Raw genomic sequence first — 23,024 nt, forward strand, 5'->3', positions numbered from 1 at the left:
GAAATCAGGGGATCGATCAATTCGTGGTGTCGATTGTTATAATCGTAACGGGGATTTACGACCCCCGTTGACGACTCTCCTCGCGAGTACGTCTCCCCGCGATTGGTCGAATTTACAAGGAATTTCAAAGTTATCGTAGACATCTAGAGACGGGTTGTTCGGAGGTCTCAAAGTTTCCAAAGAGAACGAAATTCGGCCAATCTAACTGCTCGGGTTACGTCGTTTGAATTAAAAAAAAAATCTGCACGTTCGATTTCCAGATAAATAAAATTTTTTGAATGCGATTCGCAGCGCGAAATTCGAGCAGCGGCTATTCGATACGACAATTGCACGATATAGAAGGGGTTTCTATCGCGCGCAATGCTTGCGTAGAATCTCGACGATAGGTACGCGGTATTTGTCGACTAACTATAAATATCGAACAGTTCGACTGGCTGCGCGAAGTAGCGAGTTTCCACGCGCGAGCAATAACGTTTACAATATATTTCACGTAACGGCAAATAGCGCTAATTGTACGCCAGCGTTTTGCCACAGCGATCGTGCGATAGTCAGTGGTACGCACGGCTCGTTCGTATTCACATTCGTGAAACTTAAATTCGGATCGCGCGAATGGCGAATCGAAACAGATTGAATGCCAGATTTCGGGGGGGAAAACGATCGATCGGAGGGTATTCTGACTAATTCTCGGACTAATTCTCCGACTGATTCTCGAACGATGCCGCTCGAACGTGGACGAACCGCGTTAATGGACGATCTAATTTGCAGTTATCTGTTAATCGGTTTAAAACGCTCTATATTTAACCGGGCATTCCATTATACTTGGCTGTTTCATTCGCTAATTTATCATTTCATCTCGGCTCAGCCGGCTCATCGTCGTTCCATCAGTCGCGTCGATCGAGCGAGCGGAATTTAAATTACCCGTATAATCCTCGAGCGGTATCGCGGCTCGTTAAAATTACACCGACAGATTTATTTGCCGCGCGTTTGGCGGATGGCATGCCGATCGACCCAGCGCGCTCGCATAATTCCAAATTCGAACATCTTGTCGCGTTTTCCACGTTACGTTGAGTCGTCGAGTACGTTACGTCGTGAAATTTGAAATGCGTGGAACGCGCGTATCGCGCGTCCACGTAAGATTTGTGTTTGCCAATCGTAGCCGAACTCGACAGCAAACGCGGCGCTTCGGCGAGAGAAGAAGGGAAAAGAGGATAAAAGGAGAAGAGCGGAAAGAAGAAAATGAAAAAGAAGGGGAGCAAAACGGTGGACGGTTGGGAAATAACAGGCGGCAGAAGCGTGGTCGGCGTCGATCGTCGAGGGTAAAGCGCGAACGGGCTGTCATATTCGCAACAAAGGGCGAAAGTCAAAGTGGATCTCGGTGCGGGGCGGCGCAGCTAAGCGTTCGGGTCTGAAAGCACGTTCCAGCCTTTTGATCGCCAGGCTATTTTCTTCCGTGCGGCCTCTTTCATCGTTCCACGCTACGGATTTTCAGCTGAATTTACGCCTGACATCAGCGGTTTCCTCGTTGGTTACTAGTTGGAGTCGCCTGATAGACGAGTAGGTGCGAGGGAGCGACCGGCAATTAACTTAGCAGTCGATTCTAGCCAGTTTCGAAGTTTCGTAACCCGGCACGTTGGATCCGGTCAATCTGTTAGATCCGTGGCAGCCGAGCCGTGGGGCAGACAGGAACGAAAGGCACGTCGACGGGGCTCTCCAGTAATTTCACCGATACGTTCGACCGTCGCGCGATTAAAATCCTCTCGGAGCCCGCCATACAGTTTCTGCTAGTGGCACGAGTGGCCAACTTTACGAGGGGATAACGCTACGTGATACGAAATCGCACGGCCGAAGCTTGCCGTATCCATTCCTTTTCTATTCCGCCCGTTCTGCCTTCTGCTCCCGATCTCCCGCTAATTCGCCTTGTTTCATCGGCCGTCTCCAGCGTGGATCGAGGGACATCGGTCCTTAAACTTTTCCCCACGCTGGACAAGGTTTTCTCCTTGATAAGTACCGATTCGTTTCTACTTCGTTCCGATGTTAGCGAAACGGCTCGTTCGTTCCAATAGCAATATTATTGAGCAGTAAAATTCTTCTGCGTGTAAAAGCGGATAAAACAATTTCCCCTAGTATTTGTTTGCAACTAACAGTTTTTAGCATTTCGTTAATAAATATTTCTTGGCAACAGCATCGTATGAAATATATTAGGTTGTCCGAAAAATGTCTTTTTTCGCAAACGTCGTTTTTACAATAAAGCACCTCCGTACAAACGTGAAACCAAGTCTGTGAAATGTCTCGGTGTTTATCTCAATAGAACAAAATGGATCGTACGTAATGCGACAAAACGATATAAAGCAAATAACATTGTGCGTCTATTATTTCCTCATAAACAGAAAGAAACTTTTCGGATATCAATCAAACAACTCGTATAGCGTATCTCTTTGAAGAAAACTTGCAAAGGATCGGTTTAACGTCTTAGGTACGATTGAATTTTGTGCGGGGACGTTCCTTCGTAGGGCAGGGTTTGACGCGAACTACGCGTAAACGATACTGCACCGCAATATGTGGCGGATAATGCTGTTCTCTACGCAAGCACATTGGATAATTAAATGTTAATTTTTCTTAAAGGTACGATACATATACGTGAACTTTAATAATTTACTTTAATTATTAATAATACAATTGAGTGTGATATATTTTAAAGCAGGGCAAAGCACATACACCCACGTCACAATTTTCACATTCAAGCGAGCTAGTGCTTTTCAAATTGTTTTTCGTTTTCTATTTTCTAGCGACATTTTTAGGTTAAAAATTGTAAAATATTGTAAGGATGCGGATCGGAATATTAAAAAGAGCATCTAATAATGATATATTTATTTTAACGGAAAGCAATAATTGATATCTGACACTTGTGTATCAAAAATAGACTATATATTTTGCCTGTATGTATTGATAACACTGTTATAAAATATTGCGAGGACAAGAAAAGCGTGAAAAAAGACAAACGAAAACGTGCGTTTAGCTTAAACGGTGACCGAGTACCTCTCCAAGGTCGGTGCTGCTGATATTTAAAGGGGTCCTCTCTAAGGTCGGTGCAGCTGATATATAAAGGGGGTTCTCTCCAAGGTCGGTGCTGCTGATATTTAAAGGGGTCCTCTCTAAGGTCGGTGCAGCTGATATATAAAGGGGGTCCTCTGCAAGGTCGGTGCTGCTGGTATATAAAGGGGGGTCCGATTCCCGGCGGAGCCAGCACCATCCGACATAGACACGTAAACTAGGCAGATCAGTATAGTCGAACATTAACATTCGAAATTTTTTCCAAATCTAGTATACCATGGAGATTTTACAAAAGACAAACGATCGGTTCCGAGAAGGAGTTCCCGTCCGGGTGGTTCGAGTCGAGTCACTTACCACCATGTGGGTTCGTTTGGCTGGATGGCCGAAGATAACCCAAACACTCAATTTGAAGATGATGGAACATCCCGTGGAGTACTTGCCGAAGGCGAAAAGTTTAAGAACAGGCATGCTAGTCGCCGTGCTAGTAGATTTTAAGGAATCTAGCGCTTGGGAAAGAGCCATCCTTTTACAAAGGACCATGACTGGCTACATCGTCTTTCTAATCGATTGGGGGTTAGAGAGCGAGCAATGTCTCGATTCAATACGGCTGCTGCCCCGTAATTTGGCAAAAATGGCACCGTGGGCTAGAAAAATCGTTCTGCCAGGTGTACGAGAACAACCGATCCAAGGGAAGAGACATCGAGTGGCCCAATTCACCATGTTGAGACGGACAGGGAGCCTAGTCAACATCGATCCTTCTCCAGGAGAAGCAATAACTGCAAGGTTGCTGCTGGACCGAGAGCCGGGAGAATCCGCAAGAGATATGGCAGCATACTGGCTGGAGTTGGGATACCTCGATCCCGAATAATCGCTACTATTGCCAGACACTTTTTTTCTAAGTATAATAATTCTTGTATGTATGGTTTTGTATGTATGGTTGTATGTACAGTTTTATGTGGATATTTGTATTTTTTTTATATATATTACTACTGAATTGTATATTCTTAGTCAAGTTTGGTTTTGTATGTCTGGTTTTGTATGTATGGTTTCGTATGTATGATTGTATGTACAGTTTTATGTGGATATTTGTATTTTTCTATATATATTAGTACTGAATTGTATATTCTTAGTCAAGACTGTAGGTGAATAAAAACTAATGAAAGCATAAAAACTTGTTAACTCTCTCTTATCCTTCCTCCTCATTCACACAAGTCCTACAATACTAAATTTAATGTTCAGCTGTACGAATTGCAAGGTACATAATAAAAAAAATAGAATAAAAAGTAAAATAAAATAAAAAAAGGAATAAAAGAAATAAAATAAAATAAAATAAAAAAAAGTTAAATTTAAGATATCTTTTAAACTAATCATTTTGCAAATCAAGTACTTGTATACTCCTCTGTAGAGAATCAAAAACTACGGACCGGATCGTCCATCCAGAAAACGAGAAACCCGAGGAAAAGGAATTGCCCGTGTTGGTGTTAGGTCGCGTCCTCGTCGCTTCGCTTATCGTTGGACACACGCTGATCGAACAACGACGCCTTTTCACGGATCCCTCGTGTTTTTCCTCCCTTTTGGTTTCGTGACCCACGGAGAAAGACGCCGAGCAACGCGAATCTCGACGCGTGGCATAACGTTGTTTCGTCGGCCCGGCCTTTGACGCTGGTCGCGGAAGCGAATCGATACCTCGTCGATCGACGCGTGGTGGCGATACGCGTTGCTCTCGTCCCCCTGAGACGCGCAATTAAGAACGACGATCGAAGAACGACGGAGTATCGACGGACGAGGGGGCGGATGAATTCGTTGGATATCGTGGAGCCGGCGATTATCGCTGCCCGATTAATAACTGCGACCCTCTTCTCCGGATTTCGTAGGTTACGACGTTTAGTCGCGATATTAACGTACCTCCAAAGATTACAGGCGTAAGCCTGCTTCGATCGCTTTATCGCGAATCTTCTTACGATCTCCATCGACCGCACCCCTGCGATATTTAATCGCACGGGGGACGAGGATCGTACGAGTGCTCCTCTTTCCCTTACTTCATGACCGATCTCCCTTGAGCGATACTCGACGTCGTTGGAGTCAAGTACCTTCGGCTTTGTATCAAAGTCGGCCTTCGCGTCGGTCCGTGTCGCGGCATTTTCCATTCTGAAGGGATTCTTCGTTTCACATCGTCACGTCCTACGAAGCGTTATATGGTCGTAAGAACGACGAAACCAAGATCCAACCTTTTTATACTTATTCGTATCTAGATCTCGAGTCGGTTATTAATCGTCCGGCGGCACACAGCGCTGTTATCTCCGAATCGAGAGAGCAACGTCGAAAGAAACGGCGCAGCCGGCCGTTCTCACTTTACTCGCTCGCTCCAAGAATCCCGTGGCTCTCTTTTTCGTCCGCGGTCACCCTTTGTCCGTGAATTGGCATTAAGCCGCACCCCGATCTGTGCGCAGATCGTTTTCCACTGCCAACACTGTAAAGGGCAATTGTACGTCGAGTCGTACGCGGAAGCCTTTATCCCGCGGGTTACATTATCGCAGCCCGTGGTTTCCGTATACTCGCCCTATAGCGAGCCGCGTTAATTCCAATTTATTCGCCCTTTCGAAACGTTGCTCGAAACTTGATCCGTCTTACGTTCGCCAGTCCGTATCCTCGATACGAGAGATCGATCGACGTATTCCACGTATTCGTCTCTTTTAAGCCGCCAAAGTAGCCCCGCCAAAGTAGCGCCAAAGCCCCGATCCCTTATCATTTAATGTATATCCTATGTTTTATCGTTCTTGCATTGTTTTGTTCCTCGACGTTGCACTAATCGGAGCAGGTGCAAAGTGTTGGACAATCGATTCGAGACAATGGGATCTCGAGCGACAGGCGTCGTAAACCCAAGGACAACCATGCCCGGACAGTGTTACGGTTACGAGCGCGAAGTCTTTTAATCGTCTTTCGCTCGTAATATGGGATCGTACGCGCGTATTACGCCGATCCCGACACCGATCTCGATCGATCGCGAGATCGCCAAATTAACGCTTAAAGCGACCTTCCAATCGCTACGTTCGGATCGCGTCGTCGGCGCAGATACCGCAGTCGAGGTTGACTCCTCCTCCTTCGCTCGGCTCGTCGTTTCTTGCTGGATCGCGAGAGAAAAGGGCTGATATCCTCTGAAACGCGCGACGCGGCATCGAGTTGGACCTCGTCGCGTTCTACGTATATCGACGATCCGTCAGAGAAGAACATCGGGAATCCTCGATCGCACTCTCTCGAGCCGTCAAGCCACTCACACCCGCTTTTCGCTCGACGCGCTACCCAGAGAAAAAAACGAAAATAGAGGTAACCGATCGAGCGCGTTTGCGCTTACGCCAACGAGGAGAACGAACGAATAAATTAACGTTTCGAAGACAACTGGACGAAGACAATGGAACGAAGAGAGTCATCGGGATGTTTGAAACGCTGCGAGGATCTCTGAACTATTTCGCTTCTAACGAGTGAAAGGAAAGGAGAAGAAGCTTGCGCGCTAACTAGACGAGAGAAACAATTGGAACTTTCACGCTAAATAGGAAACGATTTTGCCTAGAATCGCAAACGAACATCGTTTCGATCCTTTAACGGGGGTTGTATCGATCGCGCGACCTGACACCTGCGATTTCAATGGCGAGAAACGAGAAGAGTTGGCGCAACTGCTCCACGAAATTTTCATAATTCTCGTTTCCAGCGTCTAGATACGCGCGACGGTGCACAACGAAGCGTGCAGGAAGAGAGCCGACAGACGGAATCGCGCCCCCCTTCCGTTTCGAAATACAGCGGGGGCGGTAGAAACGTAACAGCGAGGCAGAAACTGTCGACGAACTCGCGAAAGATCGCATCTGAGTTTTTCGACGAGCGACGCCTCTCTCTCTCTCTTTCTTTCTCTTCGCTTGGATTTTACGATGCGCCCGCGCCCGCTTCTCTCTGTCTATCGAGAGAAGCGAGGGCAGAGAGACCGCGCTAAGTCACCTGTAATTTCCGGCCGAGAAGTAGCGGGTGGCGCCGTCCATCTTCCGCGAACGGCTTCTTAAGTCTTCTTGACCGTGGCGAGACTTTTCGGACCGCTGGTTGCTTATTTACGATGACTATCGAACTCGTTAACGCTCCGAGCACACCGTACACGCCACTCGAATTCCAAATGGCCGCTCTCCGCGGAGCAAGTTAAGCTTCATCGAGCCCGATTGAACTTTGTAGTCGCTCGTGCTCGTCTTTCGTAGCCTGTCTCTCGCATTGGGTAAATACCGCCCTTGCGATCTCTTTCCTTCTCCCGTGTACGCGGCTACGCGATAAATTTGATATTTCGTAGTAGAGCAGCGCCGATCGCGAACAGTAGCGAAGCTTTATCGCTTGCGAATGAACATCGTCTAATATTTCGGCGTAATACGGTGGCAAGATTTTTCGGCTTATGCGTTCGTAGTGGCGCTAATATTCGACGGAAGAAGGAGATGAGACGGATCTAGCACTTGCCAGCTTATTCGACCAATTCGAATCGTATCCGACAAAGGAGATGACCATCGCAATCGACTCCCCGAAAGATACGCAGATGGGAGAAGGCCGAACCCAGTTCTTTACGTTCTTTCGTCTTTAAACGAAAGTTGTCTGAAAGTGATTAGGTTTCTCGTCGTTTAAAGATTCGAGACCCCTCGCTAGAAAAACGAATTGAACGCGAATGACACCGTTCGAAAGATTCGTCTTTACGAGGCAAGAAACGCCTGGCGTCGGTTTACAAAGATATCGAACTGGGTCAATTATCGTCGGTGTGTCCAGAGGAGCGAAGGTATTTACCGGGCGAGCTGGGTCGATCGCTCGGTTCAATAAAATTGTCGTCAAGGGAGAGATAGCAAGGTGTAGGCGAGTCGGTGACGTGGCACATAGCCAGTCGGTGTGTTACTACGAAATTACGAAGCAATTTCGCAGGAAATATATTGGGAAATGATTTCGACGCCGACATCGAAAGTATCTATTACACGACTAACGTTACCGTTACACGAGACCAAGCTTGTACGGATTATAACGAAGAGGTTGATGTCGCGTTGAGCCTGTATCGTCGGACACCTGCCACGAGCAGATTGACGTAAGCAGGCCAACGTCGATTATAGGAGATTTTATTATCGGCGGTCACACAGATTTTCCTACGAATCGTCGGTCTCGTATTTGCGATTTCGTAGGTATCCTGCCGAGGAGGACAGCCAATTTAAGGACAAGCATATTGGCTTCGAATCGAGGCGAGAATTCGTTCGGCCCGAATTTGCTTCGAATTTGCTTCGAATTTGCTTCGAATTCGCTTCGACGATGATTTTCAGTCAAATTATTCGTGTCGTTCGTATTCGAGTTCCTTTCCCGACGTTCCGCGCAGCGAAATTGAAAGGGACGATCTGAAAAAAGCAGAGTAAACTGGAGTAGCTTTGACCTGTATACCAGGTCCAAAAAGTAATTTAAACGTTTCGGTATAGTTACATGTTTAATTAAGGAACGGTTAACCGGAAAATCTTTGTAATTGAAAAGCATTGAATTCCGAGTAAAGTTGGCGAGCAGATTTCAGCTCGTTGATGGGTCTTAAACGAGGTCGAAAATTCCACTAACGGCTATCTTGGAACACTCGATGAAAAGGATCCGTGGAGTAATGATTTTCCACAAACTTTATTCGGCGTGTCCCTCGTACACGATGACGTAAAGCGACCAACCATAGTGATCAACTCAAATACGGCGGAAGAAGAGAAAGAAAAAGAAAAGTATCGTGAAGAAAAGGTAATACCATCGTAACCGTCGTAAATCGTTGGCAGTTGTCGCGTGTCGATGGTACGTTGATCGGGTCGGTTGTACGCGAAAGCTCTTTATCGACGAACTCGATAAAACTTTCACATCCGGCGATCGCTAAGCAATTTAAGTTTAGCGGAAAATCCATTTCTCTGGCGAAGAAAAGAGTGCGAGCTAGCGGCGCGTGGATAATATTAACTAATTTATATCCCGGGATTTAATAACCTGGCGACGTTGGGCCGGAGTACAGAGGCTCTCAATTACAGTCGGAACAGCGTCGTTAATACAAAAGGAGGCTCTTACGGTCGATAGATGGCGGCCCTTATCGTTGGCTCTCTGCCACCAGCAGGTTTCAGCGACGCTGCCTCGACATATCGATACAACACCCCCATTGGGTGAAACGACAGCGGGCTGGCTGCTGGTTTTTCGCTACGGTCGGACCCGCGCTCCCTGTCGCGAAATGCTTTTGCGTCACGATGGTTTCGCGTCGGTTGTTTGCGCGCCGTTTCGTTACATTCCTATGACTATAATGCTTGGTTACGAGTCGAAAATCGTTTCGTTTCCCGCTGATCTTTGCACGAGTACGAATTTTTCTATTTTTCGACAGTGGATTTTTTTTACAAGTTTCTATACGCGAACATTCGTTGATTTATGCAACGTCGTATACGTATTGTCGTTGCTTGCACGCTGGTTTGCTGAACAGCGTGACGTTTTTTCCATCGCTGGAATCGCACAGACGCGTAAAGCGAAGGCCACCTTGGTATTAGGTATTCTCTTTGAGAAACGTGCAAGCAGAATAGGAGAAAAACGGCACGAGACGCGTTGCAAGGCGCGCGTTGATATACTTGTACGTATAGCCAGAAGCGGAAGGAGTTTTCGCGGAGACTCGAGTTTCCAAGACTGACCGTGGCACTCGCCGCGTCTATTTCGCAGGATCGTTTTATTTTAGAAAAACCGGTCTCGCCGTTCTCTCCAGTCGGCGCCCGTAACTTTTCGTAAACTATGTTGCCAAATTGCTGGCGAAGAGATGGAAACACGGGCGGCTGGATAGCGCGGTCCACGGGTAAATTTTGTAAGAAATAAATTTATTAACAGGAGTCGGCCAGATTTCTTCCGCGCACCGATTCTGCGTCGCCAGTGCGAATTTCCGCGAAATTTTTCACGCGTGTGTATAAAAGGACGACACAGGATGAAACCGGGCCGCGTATTTCGCGTAACGTTATTTGCTCGCCGTAGGGTACTTGCAAACAAACGCGTATTTGCCCGTCCATTACATTCGTTTGGCAACAACGTTGCCGTTGCCGTTCTTTCCACCCCCCCCCCCCCCCCCATCATCAGCGCATGGTTTTTCACGTGTTTATCACTGGCGATCTACGTTCCGCGTTGATTAATTTTTCAGCAGAAATTCAGCGACCGTTCCGAGGCAGGCCGCTCGAATATTCGCTGGTTTAGCTCGGGCGAACGCCGAAGATTCGTTTCTGCCGAGCTGCAACGGCAAACAGGTCGTTAAGCCTTTAAGTTCAGGCCTTGAGTGTACAGAGCAAACTCACGGCTGTTCGCTCGCCGCGCGTTCCAATGGCAACGACGATCGGCAACGCAGCGATTAGGCATCGCGACAACGCGCGCCGAAACTTGGATCGGCCAGACCAACCACTGCGAAAGAAATTCTCTTTCCGTAGGATTCTCGAGAGGGGTCGGATTTCGATCGCAATCGCTATCCCAAATTGCGCGTCACTGGTTTACAAACGGTTCGAACGTAACAGCAGCTAGCTGTAAAATCGACGACTTGAAATCCGCTGGGGCGTCGAGGGGCATGCCTCGACGTCCCCAAAGGCTAATTAGTTTATTTTCGCACGACGGTGGGGCGATGCCCCGGTTAGCGAAACTCCCTTTCCGAATCGTTGATCAGTGTACGTAATATTATACGACGGGTTATTTACCGAGGTTACGACGCTCGCTCGATCGCAGTAGCTTCGGCGCACGCGAGCATCGCGACGCTCGGGGCTCGGGGCTCGTGGCTCGCGTGCCGCTCAAATTAATCAACAGTCAACCTTTTGATCTTTCTTCTCGCGTCCCGATGCATTCGCCGATATTAAAATCGGAAAATTTCCATTTCCATCCGCTTTCCGCGGCTCCACCAACTTTATTAATGTCTCGTGTTACAAACCGTTCGTCCGATTTGCTCTACCATCGAATCCCTCTTTCATCTATCTCTTCGAATTCGACGCTGAATTTGTATTTTCATGCGGATTACGCGGTCCAGGGAATTTTGGTCGTTCCGGTTTTTACTTATTAATTGGATTTAGGAATGTTACGACGCCTAAAGCATCTGCTCGCCAGCCCGCGCGACCGGACAACAACCGACCTGCGTAACGGCACTTCGACCCTCAATAAACCTAAGGACCCACCATAACTTTCATTTCCCTGCATTGTTTCGCCATATGTCTTCAATCCGATTGTCTTGAAGAATTGCAAGCCAAAATATGCTCGAAACACAGTCGGTTTTAGAGGTGTCCTTGGGTTCATTAGTCGCCTTTAAAACACGGAGAAAGCGGGTATGCACCCATTAGGAAAACCCGAATAGCCCTGTAATAAAACAGGCTAGGTTTTCTCATACACACAGTCATTTACGCACCACGATGGTAGAAGACTCCCTACTCATCCCTTCGAGCAGTAGTGCAGCATGACCAATCGACACCGCGGTTCGTTACCCTCACTTTTCCTAACGAAAGTGGGACCAACGAATCCGCGTTCTTTATGCACAGGGGCACACCCACACCGAACTTTCTTCCGTATTAAACAAAAGAGCGACAAACGGTCTACCAGCTAACGCCTAACGCGACAGTCTCCCAACTAACGCCTAACGCGACGGTCTCCCAACTAACGCCTAACGCGACGGTCTACCAACTAACGCCTAACGCGGCAGTCTGCACATAGCGCGAGAGTCGCATTCTTCACGCAAATCTTTTGTAACTAAGTGCTTGGAAATATATACTTTATAATACTGTGAATCCCAGTGTTATACCAACTCAATCACCCCTCATTATCTCAAAGGAAATCAGGGGGTCGATCAATTCGTGGTGTCGATTGTTATAATCGTAACGGGGATTTACGACCCCCGTTGACGACTCTCCTCGCGAGTACGTCTCCCCGCGATTGGTCGAATTTACATGGTCCTTCGAGCCGGATCTCGTGCCACCAAAAAGTGCACTGACCAGTGACTATACAGTGTCGCGTGAGATCCAAGTTCCAACCACTTAGTCAACTGAGCAAGGGAACCGCCATCGGAGAGAAGCACCTCCGTCGCGCAGCATCTACACGAGCCCACGCCGCATCGTAACGATTAGCAACAGAATCCCAGATCAACGTCCATTTGATCAAGGTAAGGGCGTTCATTATCAAAATCAAACATGGCCCAAGCTGAATCAATCAGCACGTTACGGCGGAGACGAGGCGTCCTAGCCCGTCGACTTGCAACCATAAGGCGCGAACTCGATGAGTACGAAGCGTCTGGGAAGGCAAACAGAATCTTCCTAGCATCTTGCCGCAGCTCGTTCGATGAGCTTTGGAGGAGGATACTCGAGGTTCAAGAAGAGTTAGGTGTGGTAGATGAGGGGGAAGATGCGCGGGTAGATTCGTTATCGCAAGAGCATCGGGAGCTTGACATGCGGTTCCGAGAGCTCTTTGAGCAAATATCAGCAACAACCCCGTCGACTACAACAAGAGGTGAGACGTGCCGGAAACCAGAGCCGACCACCGTTCCAGAGGTCCGCGTGCCCCAATTCGACGGTGCCCTCGAGAATTGGACCTATTTCTACGACACGTTCACATCCATAGTGGACCTTAACGAAGGTTTGACGAATGTCCAAAAGTTCCAGCATCTACGCTCATCTATAACTGGACGGGCCGCACAGAGTATCCAGTCATTAGAACTCACAGAGGCCAACTATTCCATCGCGCTTGATACACTGAAGGACAAGTTCAATTGCCCCCTCCAAATCTGCATGCGCCATTGGAATCTGATGCGTAATTATCCGGAAATCAAAAGGGAAACTCCAGAGGCCCTAGAGGATTTGTTGGAAACCATCAGCGTAAATCTAAAGGCGCTCGAACATCTAAAGGAGCCCGTCACTTCAAACATAGCGATGATCGAATTGATCGCGTCGAAGTTGCCCGCGTCCAGCCTGCGTAAATGGCAACGCACACTGCCCCGCCAAAAGGTGCCATCCTATCAGCATCTGATAGACTTTCTCAAAACACGGGCGAACGGGACTCAATTCCTCTCTAAAGAGAAGGAATCAAAAGGGTCAACACACAAACACCGCAGTCAGCGAACAACCATACCGCATGGGCGAACCCTTGCTACAACCAGCAGAACGGTGGTGTGTCCGACCTGCAACGGACATCACGAGATCAGACACTGCAAAATATTCAAGGCCAAATCAGCGACCAAACGTTTTCAAATCGTGAAGAAGGCATCGTTGTGCATAAATTGCCTAGGCACAGGACATTCGCCGACACAGTGTACATCGGGTTCGTGTCGTATCTGCGGTCACCGACACCATACGTATCTACACCGCGAAAAAACCCAGGTAGATTCATGGTCGTCGAGCGGTCGATCTTCGAGCGGTCGATCGTCGAGCGGTCGATCGTCGAGCGGTCGGTCGGCAAGCGGTTGGTCGCCGAGCAGTCGGTCGTCGGACAGTCGCGCATCGAGCGGTCGGTCGTCGGGCAGTCGCGCACCGAGCGGTCGATCGTCGGGCAGTCGTTCATCACACAAGCGAGCCTCCACCGAACAATCCCCATCGGGATCATCGAAGTCGCGGTCGTCCCACAAATCGAGGCGAACATCCGATACTTCACGGAAGCATACATCTTCGGTTCCAAGAGGTACGAAAGAGCATTCCTCGTACGAGTCACGCTCAGCCCGGATCCGGAACACCACCCCAACCTCTTCATCCAAGTCCCAACCGGGGCAAAACTGACTGTCCGAGACTACGACAGCAAGGGGGATCGGACTAACAAACACATCTCCCCACACCCCTCTGCATCATGATCTGTTGGCCACAGCACAGATCAAGGTTTTGAACAAACAGGCACAACCAATCCGAGCCCGAGCCTTACTCGACACTGGGTCGAGCATGAACTTCATGACCGACAGGCTCGCGAACTCCCTCGGTATAAGGCAAAGGAGATGTGCGATCCAGATCGGAGCCCTCGACAATTTGAGCACCACGGCAAAACGTTACACCACGGCCACCATCACGTCGACGGACGGCGAGTACAAGAAGACATTGAGATTTCTTGTTATCCCGGCCATATCGATCCTCGTACCAAGCGAGCCCATCGATCCCTCGAGTCTGGGATTACCCAGAAATATTCATCTAGCCGATCCACAATTCCATTGCCCAGCCCCGATCGATGTTTTACTTAGTACCGGATCAACATTCGCGTCGCTGTGCATCGGGCAGGTCAATCTGGCACAACCAGGCGAACCTGAACTACGTCTACAAAAAACACGCTTCGGCTGGGTAATCGGGGGGAGTCCCACGTCCCAAACCGCGATAAATACGTTCCACGCAACCACAACGGCTCTGCAAGAGGACCTCGCACGGTTTTGGGAGATCGACGAGGGACAGGCCACTACTCATCTTTCGGAATCGGAACGACTATGTGAAGAACATTTCCGAAACCATGTCCGACGAACCAAGGAAGGCAGATACATCGTTGCATTACCGTTCAACGAAAAGCTTTCCTCACTAGGGTCATCGAAGGCCACTGCAATGAGCAGGCTCGCCTCTCTTCATCGCCGATTCCAACGCGACAAACAATATGAAACCGCGTATAGTGCTGTGATTCAAGAATATTTAGACTTGGGTCACATGACAAAGATCAACACGGATCACGCCACCGACCACGGATATTATTTACCACATCACGGCGTGACCAAGGAATCGAGCGACACCACCAAGCTACGGGTTGTGTTCGACGGCTCAGCTTCAAGTACCACGGGAGTGTCTCTAAACGACGCCCTTCATACGGGTCCGAAATTACAAGAAGACCTGAGGAACATCCTATTGAGATTCCGGTCATTTCAATATGTCCTTACCGGCGACATCGAGAAGATGTACCGCCAATTCCTCCTACGTCCAGAAGATCGTCCCCACCAAAAGATTCTGTGGCGTGCCGACAACGGAGAGATCGAAACTTACCGACTCAACACCGTAACGTTCGGTCTATCCGCAGCCCCGTATCTGGCCATCCGATGTCTCAAACAGTTGGCAGAGGACGAGGGACCTCGATTTCCGAGAGCAGCGCAGATCCTACGGCGAGACTTCTATGTCGACGATGCGTTGACCGGAGCCGATACGAAGGACGAAGCCCTATCAATCAGGAATGATCTCACGAGATTACTTAAGCTAGCCGGTCTAAATATCCGCAAATGGGCCTCAAACGATCGGGATCTGCTGAGAGGGCTACCTGAGGAAGACACCAAGCAGAAATTACATCTCGGTGAGTCATCCACGTTAAAAACACTCGGCGTCTTTTGGGATTCAGCCGACGATACCATACTATATTCGGTCAAGACGAACAGTGACACTTCCCGAATCACAAAGCGATCAATCAGCTCAGTCATCGCACAAATATATGATCCACTAGGATTGCTCGCGCCGGTAATCGTTCGAGCAAAAATGATTTTGCAACAAGTCTGGACATTGAAGGTAGATTGGGACGAATCCCTTCCGTCAGACGTACACACAGCATGGATCAAATACCACACCCAATTGCCGTTGTTAAATGCGGTAAGGTTCCCTCGGAAGACCATCCTAGAATCCGCAACGAAAATTGAGCTCCACGGATTCTGTGACGCTAGCGAAAGGGCATATGGGGCGTGCGTCTACGTGCGGACGACTGACCGAAAGAACAATATTTGGACTCGACTCCTCACGGCGCGGTCGAAGGTAGCGCCGCTCAAATCGCTCTCCATACCACGTCTCGAATTAAGTGGGGCACTTATTTTGACGTCCTTGATTTCGTCAATACAACAGGCCCTGACGACCAAGATATCGCGGATAGTCTACTGGACTGACTCCACCATCGTACTCCATTGGATCAGGTCTTCGCCGCACACCTTGAAAACATTTGTGGCGAATCGAGTCGCTGAGATACAGACCAAGACCAATATCTCCGACTGGCGTCATGTGCCTACCGACGATAATCCAGCGGATCTCATCTCCCGAGGCCATACGCCCAAGGAATTCCTATGTCCGTCCATTTGGAAAAACGGGCCAAGGTGGCTCCTGCAAAGCGAAAGCTATTGGCCGGTTTGGAGCCCGATACCGGTAGTCGACCTCCCGGAGCAAAAGAAGACGATCTGTCTGAGGACGAGTGTTAACGACAACACTCTCCTCCATCGCTACTCGTCTTGGCCAAGACTAATAAGAATCGTCGCCCGGTGTCTTCGATGGAGACATAAGCAACACCGAACTGCCCATCTCACCACAGACGAACTGACCGCAGCGCACAACAGGCTAATAAAAATCTTACAATCCCAGCATTTCGCGCCTGAAATTCGGATCCTCCAAAAAAATCGAAGCGAGGACGTTGGAGGGAAACTACAGCCATTAAACCCCTTCCTCGACGAAGATGGGCTACTCCGGGTAGGAGGGCGACTAACCAACTCCGCCATACCCTTCAGCCAAAAACACCCGATCATCCTACCGAAATCCCCGGTGACAGAGCTAATTATAGAACAAGAGCACCGGAACAATCATCACACAGGGACCCAAGCTACCCTATACGCGATGAGACTGCGCTCTTGACCGATCGACGGCCGTAGCCAGGTATGGCGCACTCTCAGAAGGTGCGTCCGCTGCTGCAGAGCCAACCCTCCACCAGTGGAATACTTGATGGGTGATTTGCCAGAGGCGCGTATTACCGAATCGCGGCCGTTCAGGAACGTCGGAATCGACTACTGCGGCCCATTCTACATCAAGGAGAGGAGGGACCGCAACCGACGTAAAATCAAGACGTACGCCGCCATATTCGTTTGTCTGGCGACAAAGGCGGTCCACATAGAGTTAGTCAGCGACCTAACCACCGACGCCTTCTTGGCCGCGCTACGCCGTTTCATCTCGCGGCGAGGATACTGCGCAACGATCCTCACCGACAACGGCACCAATTTCGTCGGGGCTAATCGGGAGCTGCAAGAACTCCGGACCCTATTGCAGTCCGACGACCACCAGGATAGGGTACAGAATTTTCTCGCCGACCGACAAATACAATGGCGTTTTAATCCTCCGAACTCACCACATTTTGGCGGCTTATGGGAAGCCGCAGTTAAATCGTTCAAACGCCATCTCATCCGCGTGGTCGGCACGGAGCTCCTGACCTTTGAACACCTCAACACCCTTGTGATCGAAATTGAGGCCATTCTCAATTCACGCCCACTGACTCCCACCTCATCCGATCCGAAAGATCCCCCTGTCCTCACTCCCGGTCATTTTCTAATCGGTGATACCCTAACCAGTTTACGGGAGCGTGATTTCAGGACAGTTCCATCAGGACGGCTATCCAGTTGGCAGCGCATTCACCAGATTAAGCAGCACTTCTGGAGCCGATGGTATCGAGAATACCTAAACGAGTTAACCCGCCGCAGCAAATGGGACAAGGGCAAACACAACATTCATGAAGGCACCGTAGTAATCCTCAGGGAGGACAACGTGCCCTCTATGCAGTGGCCTTTGGGCCGCGTAATCAAGGTCCATCCAGGAGCCGACGGAATCATCCGGACCGCTACCGTGCAGACGGCAACAAGCATCCTGGACCGCGGCGTCAAAAGACTGGTCCCCTTACCCATCCACCCAGATCCAGACGAGGCCGAACGCCCACACGGAGCGAAGGAGGTCACCAACGACACACCAGACTCCACAGCCAGAATTTGATCGGTGCCCTCTCAACGGGGGGAGGATGTTACGACGCCTAAAACATCTGCTCGCCAGCCCGCGCGACCGGACAACAACCGACCTGCGTAACGGCACTTCGACCCTCAATAAACCTAAGGACCCACCATAACTTTCATTTCCCTGCATTGTTTCGCCATATGTCTTCAATCCGATTGTCTTGAAGAATTGCAAGCCAAAATATGCTCGAAACACAGTCGGTTTTAGAGGTGTCCTTGGGTTTATTAGTCGCCTTTAAAACGCGGAGAAAGCGGGTATGCACCCATTAGGAAAACCCGAATAGCCCTGTAATAAAACAGGCTAGGTTTTCTCATACACACAGTCATTTACGCACCACGATGGTAGAAGACTCCCTACTCATCCCTTCGAGCAGTAGTGCAGCATGACCAATCGACACCGCGGTTCGTTACCCTCACTTTTCCTAACGAAAGTGGGACCAACGAATCCGCGTTCTTTATGCACAGGGGCACACCCACACCGAACTTTCTTCCGTATTAAACAAAAGAGCGACAAACGGTCTACCAGCTAACGCCTAACGCGACAGTCTCCCAACTAACGCCTAACGCGACGGTCTCCCAACTAACGCCTAACGCGACGGTCTACCAACTAACGCCTAACGCGGCAGTCTGCACATAGCGCGAGAGTCGCATTCTTCACGCAAATCTTTTGTAACTAAGTGCTTGGAAATATATACTTTATAATACTGTGAATCCCAGTGTTATACCAACTCAATCACCCCTCATTTTCTCAAAGGAAATCAGGGGATCGATCAATTCGTGGTGTCGATTGTTATAATCGTAACGGGGATTTACGACCCCCGTTGACGACTCTCCTCGCGAGTACGTCTCCCCGCGATTGGTCGAATTTACAAGGAATTTCAAAGTTATCGTAGACATCTAGAGACGGGTTGTTCGGAGGTCTCAAAGTTTCCAAAGAGAACGAAATTCGGCCAATCTAACTGCTCGGGTTACGTCGTTTGAATTAAAAAAAAAAATCTGCACGTTCGATTTCCAGATAAATAAAATTTTTTGAATGCGATTCGCAGCGCGAAATTCGAGCAGCGGCTATTCGATACGACAATTGCACGATATAGAAGGGGTTTCTATCGCGCGCAATGCTTGCGTAGAATCTCGACGATAGGTACGCGGTATTTGTCGACTAACTATAAATATCGAACAGTTCGACTGGCTGCGCGAAGTAGCGAGTTTCCACGCGCGAGCAATAACGTTTACAATATATTTCACGTAACGGCAAATAGCGCTAATTGTACGCCAGCGTTTTGCCACAGCGATCGTGCGATAGTCAGTGGTACGCACGGCTCGTTCGTATTCACAATCGTGAAACTTAAATTCGGATCGCGCGAATGGCGAATCGAAACAGATTGAATGCCAGATTTCGGGGGGGAAAACGATCGATCGGAGGGTATTCTGACTAATTCTCGGACTAATTCTCCGACTGATTCTCGAACGATGCCGCTCGAACGTGGACGAACCGCGTTAATGGACGATCTAATTTGCAGTTATCTGTTAATCGGTTTAAAACGCTCTATATTTAACCGGGCATTCCATTATACTTGGCTGTTTCATTCGCTAATTTATCATTTCATCTCGGCTCAGCCGGCTCATCGTCGTTCCATCAGTCGCGTCGATCGAGCGAGCGGAATTTAAATTACCCGTATAATCCTCGAGCGGTATCGCGGCTCGTTAAAATTACACCGACAGATTTATTTGCCGCGCGTTTGGCGGATGGCATGCCGATCGACCCAGCGCGCTCGCATAATTCCAAATTCGAACATCTTGTCGCGTTTTCCACGTTACGTTGAGTCGTCGAGTACGTTACGTCGTGAAATTTGAAATGCGTGGAACGCGCGTATCGCGCGTCCACGTAAGATTTGTGTTTGCCAATCGTAGCCGAACTCGACAGCAAACGCGGCGCTTCGGCGAGAGAAGAAGGGAAAAGAGGATAAAAGGAGAAGAGCGGAAAGAAGAAAATGAAAAAGAAGGGGAGCAAAACGGTGGACGGTTGGGAAATAACAGGCGGCAGAAGCGTGGTCGGCGTCGATCGTCGAGGGTAAAGCGCGAACGGGCTGTCATATTCGCAACAAAGGGCGAAAGTCAAAGTGGATCTCGGTGCGGGGCGGCGCAGCTAAGCGTTCGGGTCTGAAAGCACGTTCCAGCCTTTTGATCGCCAGGCTATTTTCTTCCGTGCGGCCTCTTTCATCGTTCCACGCTACGGATTTTCAGCTGAATTTACGCCTGACATCAGCGGTTTCCTCGTTGGTTACTAGTTGGAGTCGCCTGATAGACGAGTAGGTGCGAGGGAGCGACCGGCAATTAACTTAGCAGTCGATTCTAGCCAGTTTCGAAGTTTCGTAACCCGGCACGTTGGATCCGGTCAATCTGTTAGATCCGTGGCAGCCGAGCCGTGGGGCAGACAGGAACGAAAGGCACGTCGACGGGGCTCTCCAGTAATTTCACCGATACGTTCGACCGTCGCGCGATTAAAATCCTCTCGGAGCCCGCCATACAGTTTCTGCTAGTGGCACGAGTGGCCAACTTTACGAGGGGATAACGCTACGTGATACGAAATCGCACGGCCGAAGCTTGCCGTATCCATTCCTTTTCTATTCCGCCCGTTCTGCCTTCTGCTCCCGATCTCCCGCTAATTCGCCTTGTTTCATCGGCCGTCTCCAGCGTGGATCGAGGGACATCGGTCCTTAAACTTTTCCCCACGCTGGACAAGGTTTTCTCCTTGATAAGTACCGATTCGTTTCTACTTCGTTCCGATGTTAGCGAAACGGCTCGTTCGTTCCAATAGCAATATTATTGAGCAGTAAAATTCTTCTGCGTGTAAAAGCGGATAAAACAATTTCCCCTAGTATTTGTTTGCAAATAACAGTTTTTAGCATTTCGTTAATAAATATTTCTTGGCAACAGCATCGTATGAAATATATTAGGTTGTCCGAAAAATGTCTTTTTTCGCAAACGTCGTTTTTACAATAAAGCACCTCCGTACAAACGTGAAACCAAGTCTGTGAAATGTCTCGGTGTTTATCTCAATAGAACAAAATGGATCGTACGTAATGCGACAAAACGATATAAAGCAAATAACATTGTGCGTCTATTATTTCCTCATAAACAGAAAGAAACTTTTCGGATATCAATCAAACAACTCGTATAGCGTATCTCTTTGAAGAAAACTTGCAAAGGATCGGTTTAACGTCTTAGGTACGATTGAATTTTGTGCGGGGACGTTCCTTCGTAGGGCAGGGTTTGACGCGAACTACGCGTAAACGATACTGCACCGCAATATGTGGCGGATAATGCTGTTCTCTACGCAAGCACATTGGATAATTAAATGTTAATTTTTCTTAAAGGTACGATACATATACGTGAACTTTAATAATTTACTTTAATTATTAATAATACAATTGAGTGTGATATATTTTAAAGCAGGGCAAAGCACATACACCCACGTCACAATTTTCACATTCAAGCGAGCTAGTGCTTTTCAAATTGTTTTTCGTTTTCTATTTTCTAGCGACATTTTTAGGTTAAAAATTGTAAAATATTGTAAGGATGCGGATCGGAATATTAAAAAGAGCATCTAATAATGATATATTTATTTTAACGGAAAGCAATAATTGATATCTGACACTTGTGTATCAAAAATAGACTATATATTTTGCCTGTATGTATTGATAACACTGTTATAAAATATTGCGAGGACAAGAAAAGCGTGAAAAAAGACAAACGAAAACGTGCGTTTAGCTTAAACGGTGACCGAGTACCTCTCCAAGGTCGGTGCTGCTGATATTTAAAGGGGTCCTCTCTAAGGTCGGTGCAGCTGATATATAAAGGGGGTTCTCTCCAAGGTCGGTGCTGCTGATATTTAAAGGGGTCCTCTCTAAGGTCGGTGCAGCTGATATATAAAGGGGGTCCTCTCCAAGGTCGGTGCTGCTGGTATATAAAGGGGGGTCCGATTCCCGGCGGAGCCAGCACCATCCGACATAGACACGTAAACTAGGCAGATCAGTATAGTCGAACATTAACATTCGAAATTTTTTCCAAATCTAGTATACCATGGAGATTTTACAAAAGACAAACGATCGGTTCCGAGAAGGAGTTCCCGTCCGGGTGGTTCGAGTCGAGTCACTTACCACCATGTGGGTTCGTTTGGCTGGATGGCCGAAGATAACCCAAACACTCAATTTGAAGATGATGGAACATCCCGTGGAGTACTTGCCGAAGGCGAAAAGTTTAAGAACAGGCATGCTAGTCGCCGTGCTAGTAGATTTTAAGGAATCTAGCGCTTGGGAAAGAGCCATCCTTTTACAAAGGACCATGACTGGCTACATCGTCTTTCTAATCGATTGGGGGTTAGAGAGCGAGCAATGTCTCGATTCAATACGGCTGCTGCCCCGTAATTTGGCAAAAATGGCACCGTGGGCTAGAAAAATCGTTCTGCCAGGTGTACGAGAACAACCGATCCAAGGGAAGAGACATCGAGTGGCCCAATTCACCATGTTGAGACGGACAGGGAGCCTAGTCAACATCGATCCTTCTCCAGGAGAAGCAATAACTGCAAGGTTGCTGCTGGACCGAGAGCCGGGAGAATCCGCAAGAGATATGGCAGCATACTGGCTGGAGTTGGGATACCTCGATCCCGAATAATCGCTACTATTGCCAGACACTTTTTTTCTAAGTATAATAATTCTTGTATGTATGGTTTTGTATGTATGGTTGTATGTACAGTTTTATGTGGATATTTGTATTTTTTTTTATATATATTACTACTGAATTGTATATTCTTAGTCAAGTTTGGTTTTGTATGTCTGGTTTTGTATGTATGGTTTCGTATGTATGATTGTATGTACAGTTTTATGTGGATATTTGTATTTTTCTATATATATTAGTACTGAATTGTATATTCTTAGTCAAGACTGTAGGTGAATAAAAACTAATGAAAGCATAAAAACTTGTTAACTCTCTCTTATCCTTCCTCCTCATTCACACAAGTCCTACAATACTAAATTTAATGTTCAGCTGTACGAATTGCAAGGTACATAATAAAAAAAATAGAATAAAAAGTAAAATAAAATAAAAAAAGGAATAAAAGAAATAAAATAAAATAAAATAAAAAAAAGTTAAATTTAAGATATCTTTTAAACTAATCATTTTGCAAATCAAGTACTTGTATACTCCTCTGTAGAGAATCAAAAACTACGGACCGGAT

At 47.9% G+C, this 23,024-nt stretch overlaps 2 protein-coding genes across 2 annotated transcripts; both read left to right on the forward strand.

Moving 5' to 3' along the window:
• The first annotated feature begins 12,236 nt into the window (after positions 1–12,236).
• Positions 12,237–16,649, forward strand: LOC126875696 (uncharacterized). The gene is made up of 2 exons (XM_050638586.1): positions 12,237–13,359; positions 13,897–16,649. Exons 1-2 carry the CDS (start codon positions 12,237–12,239, stop codon positions 16,647–16,649), a joined length of 3,876 nt encoding a protein of 1,291 aa, XP_050494543.1.
• An 87-nt stretch (positions 16,650–16,736) lies between these two features.
• LOC126875697 (uncharacterized) lies at positions 16,737–17,771 on the forward strand. The gene has a single exon (XM_050638587.1). The coding sequence runs from the start codon at positions 16,737–16,739 to the stop codon at positions 17,769–17,771; it is 1,035 nt and encodes a 344-aa protein (XP_050494544.1).
• Positions 17,772–23,024: the final 5,253 nt, after the last annotated feature.

This window comes from Bombus huntii, unplaced genomic scaffold, assembly GCF_024542735.1.
Source record: "Bombus huntii isolate Logan2020A unplaced genomic scaffold, iyBomHunt1.1 ctg00000052.1, whole genome shotgun sequence".
Classification (NCBI taxonomy): Eukaryota; Metazoa; Arthropoda; class Insecta; order Hymenoptera; family Apidae; genus Bombus; species Bombus huntii.

Excerpts from the sequence above, each read along its gene's own strand:
- LOC126875696 (XM_050638586.1), top strand. The coding sequence starts at position 12,237 with ATGGCCCAAGCTGAATCAATCAGCACGTTACGGCGGAGACGAGGCGTC. Across the intron at positions 13,360-13,896 it reads GCCGACACAGTGTACATCGG|CACAGATCAAGGTTTTGAAC; the intron begins GTTCGTGTCGTA and ends TGTTGGCCACAG.
- LOC126875697 (XM_050638587.1), top strand. The coding sequence starts at position 16,737 with ATGGGTGATTTGCCAGAGGCGCGTATTACCGAATCGCGGCCGTTCAGG.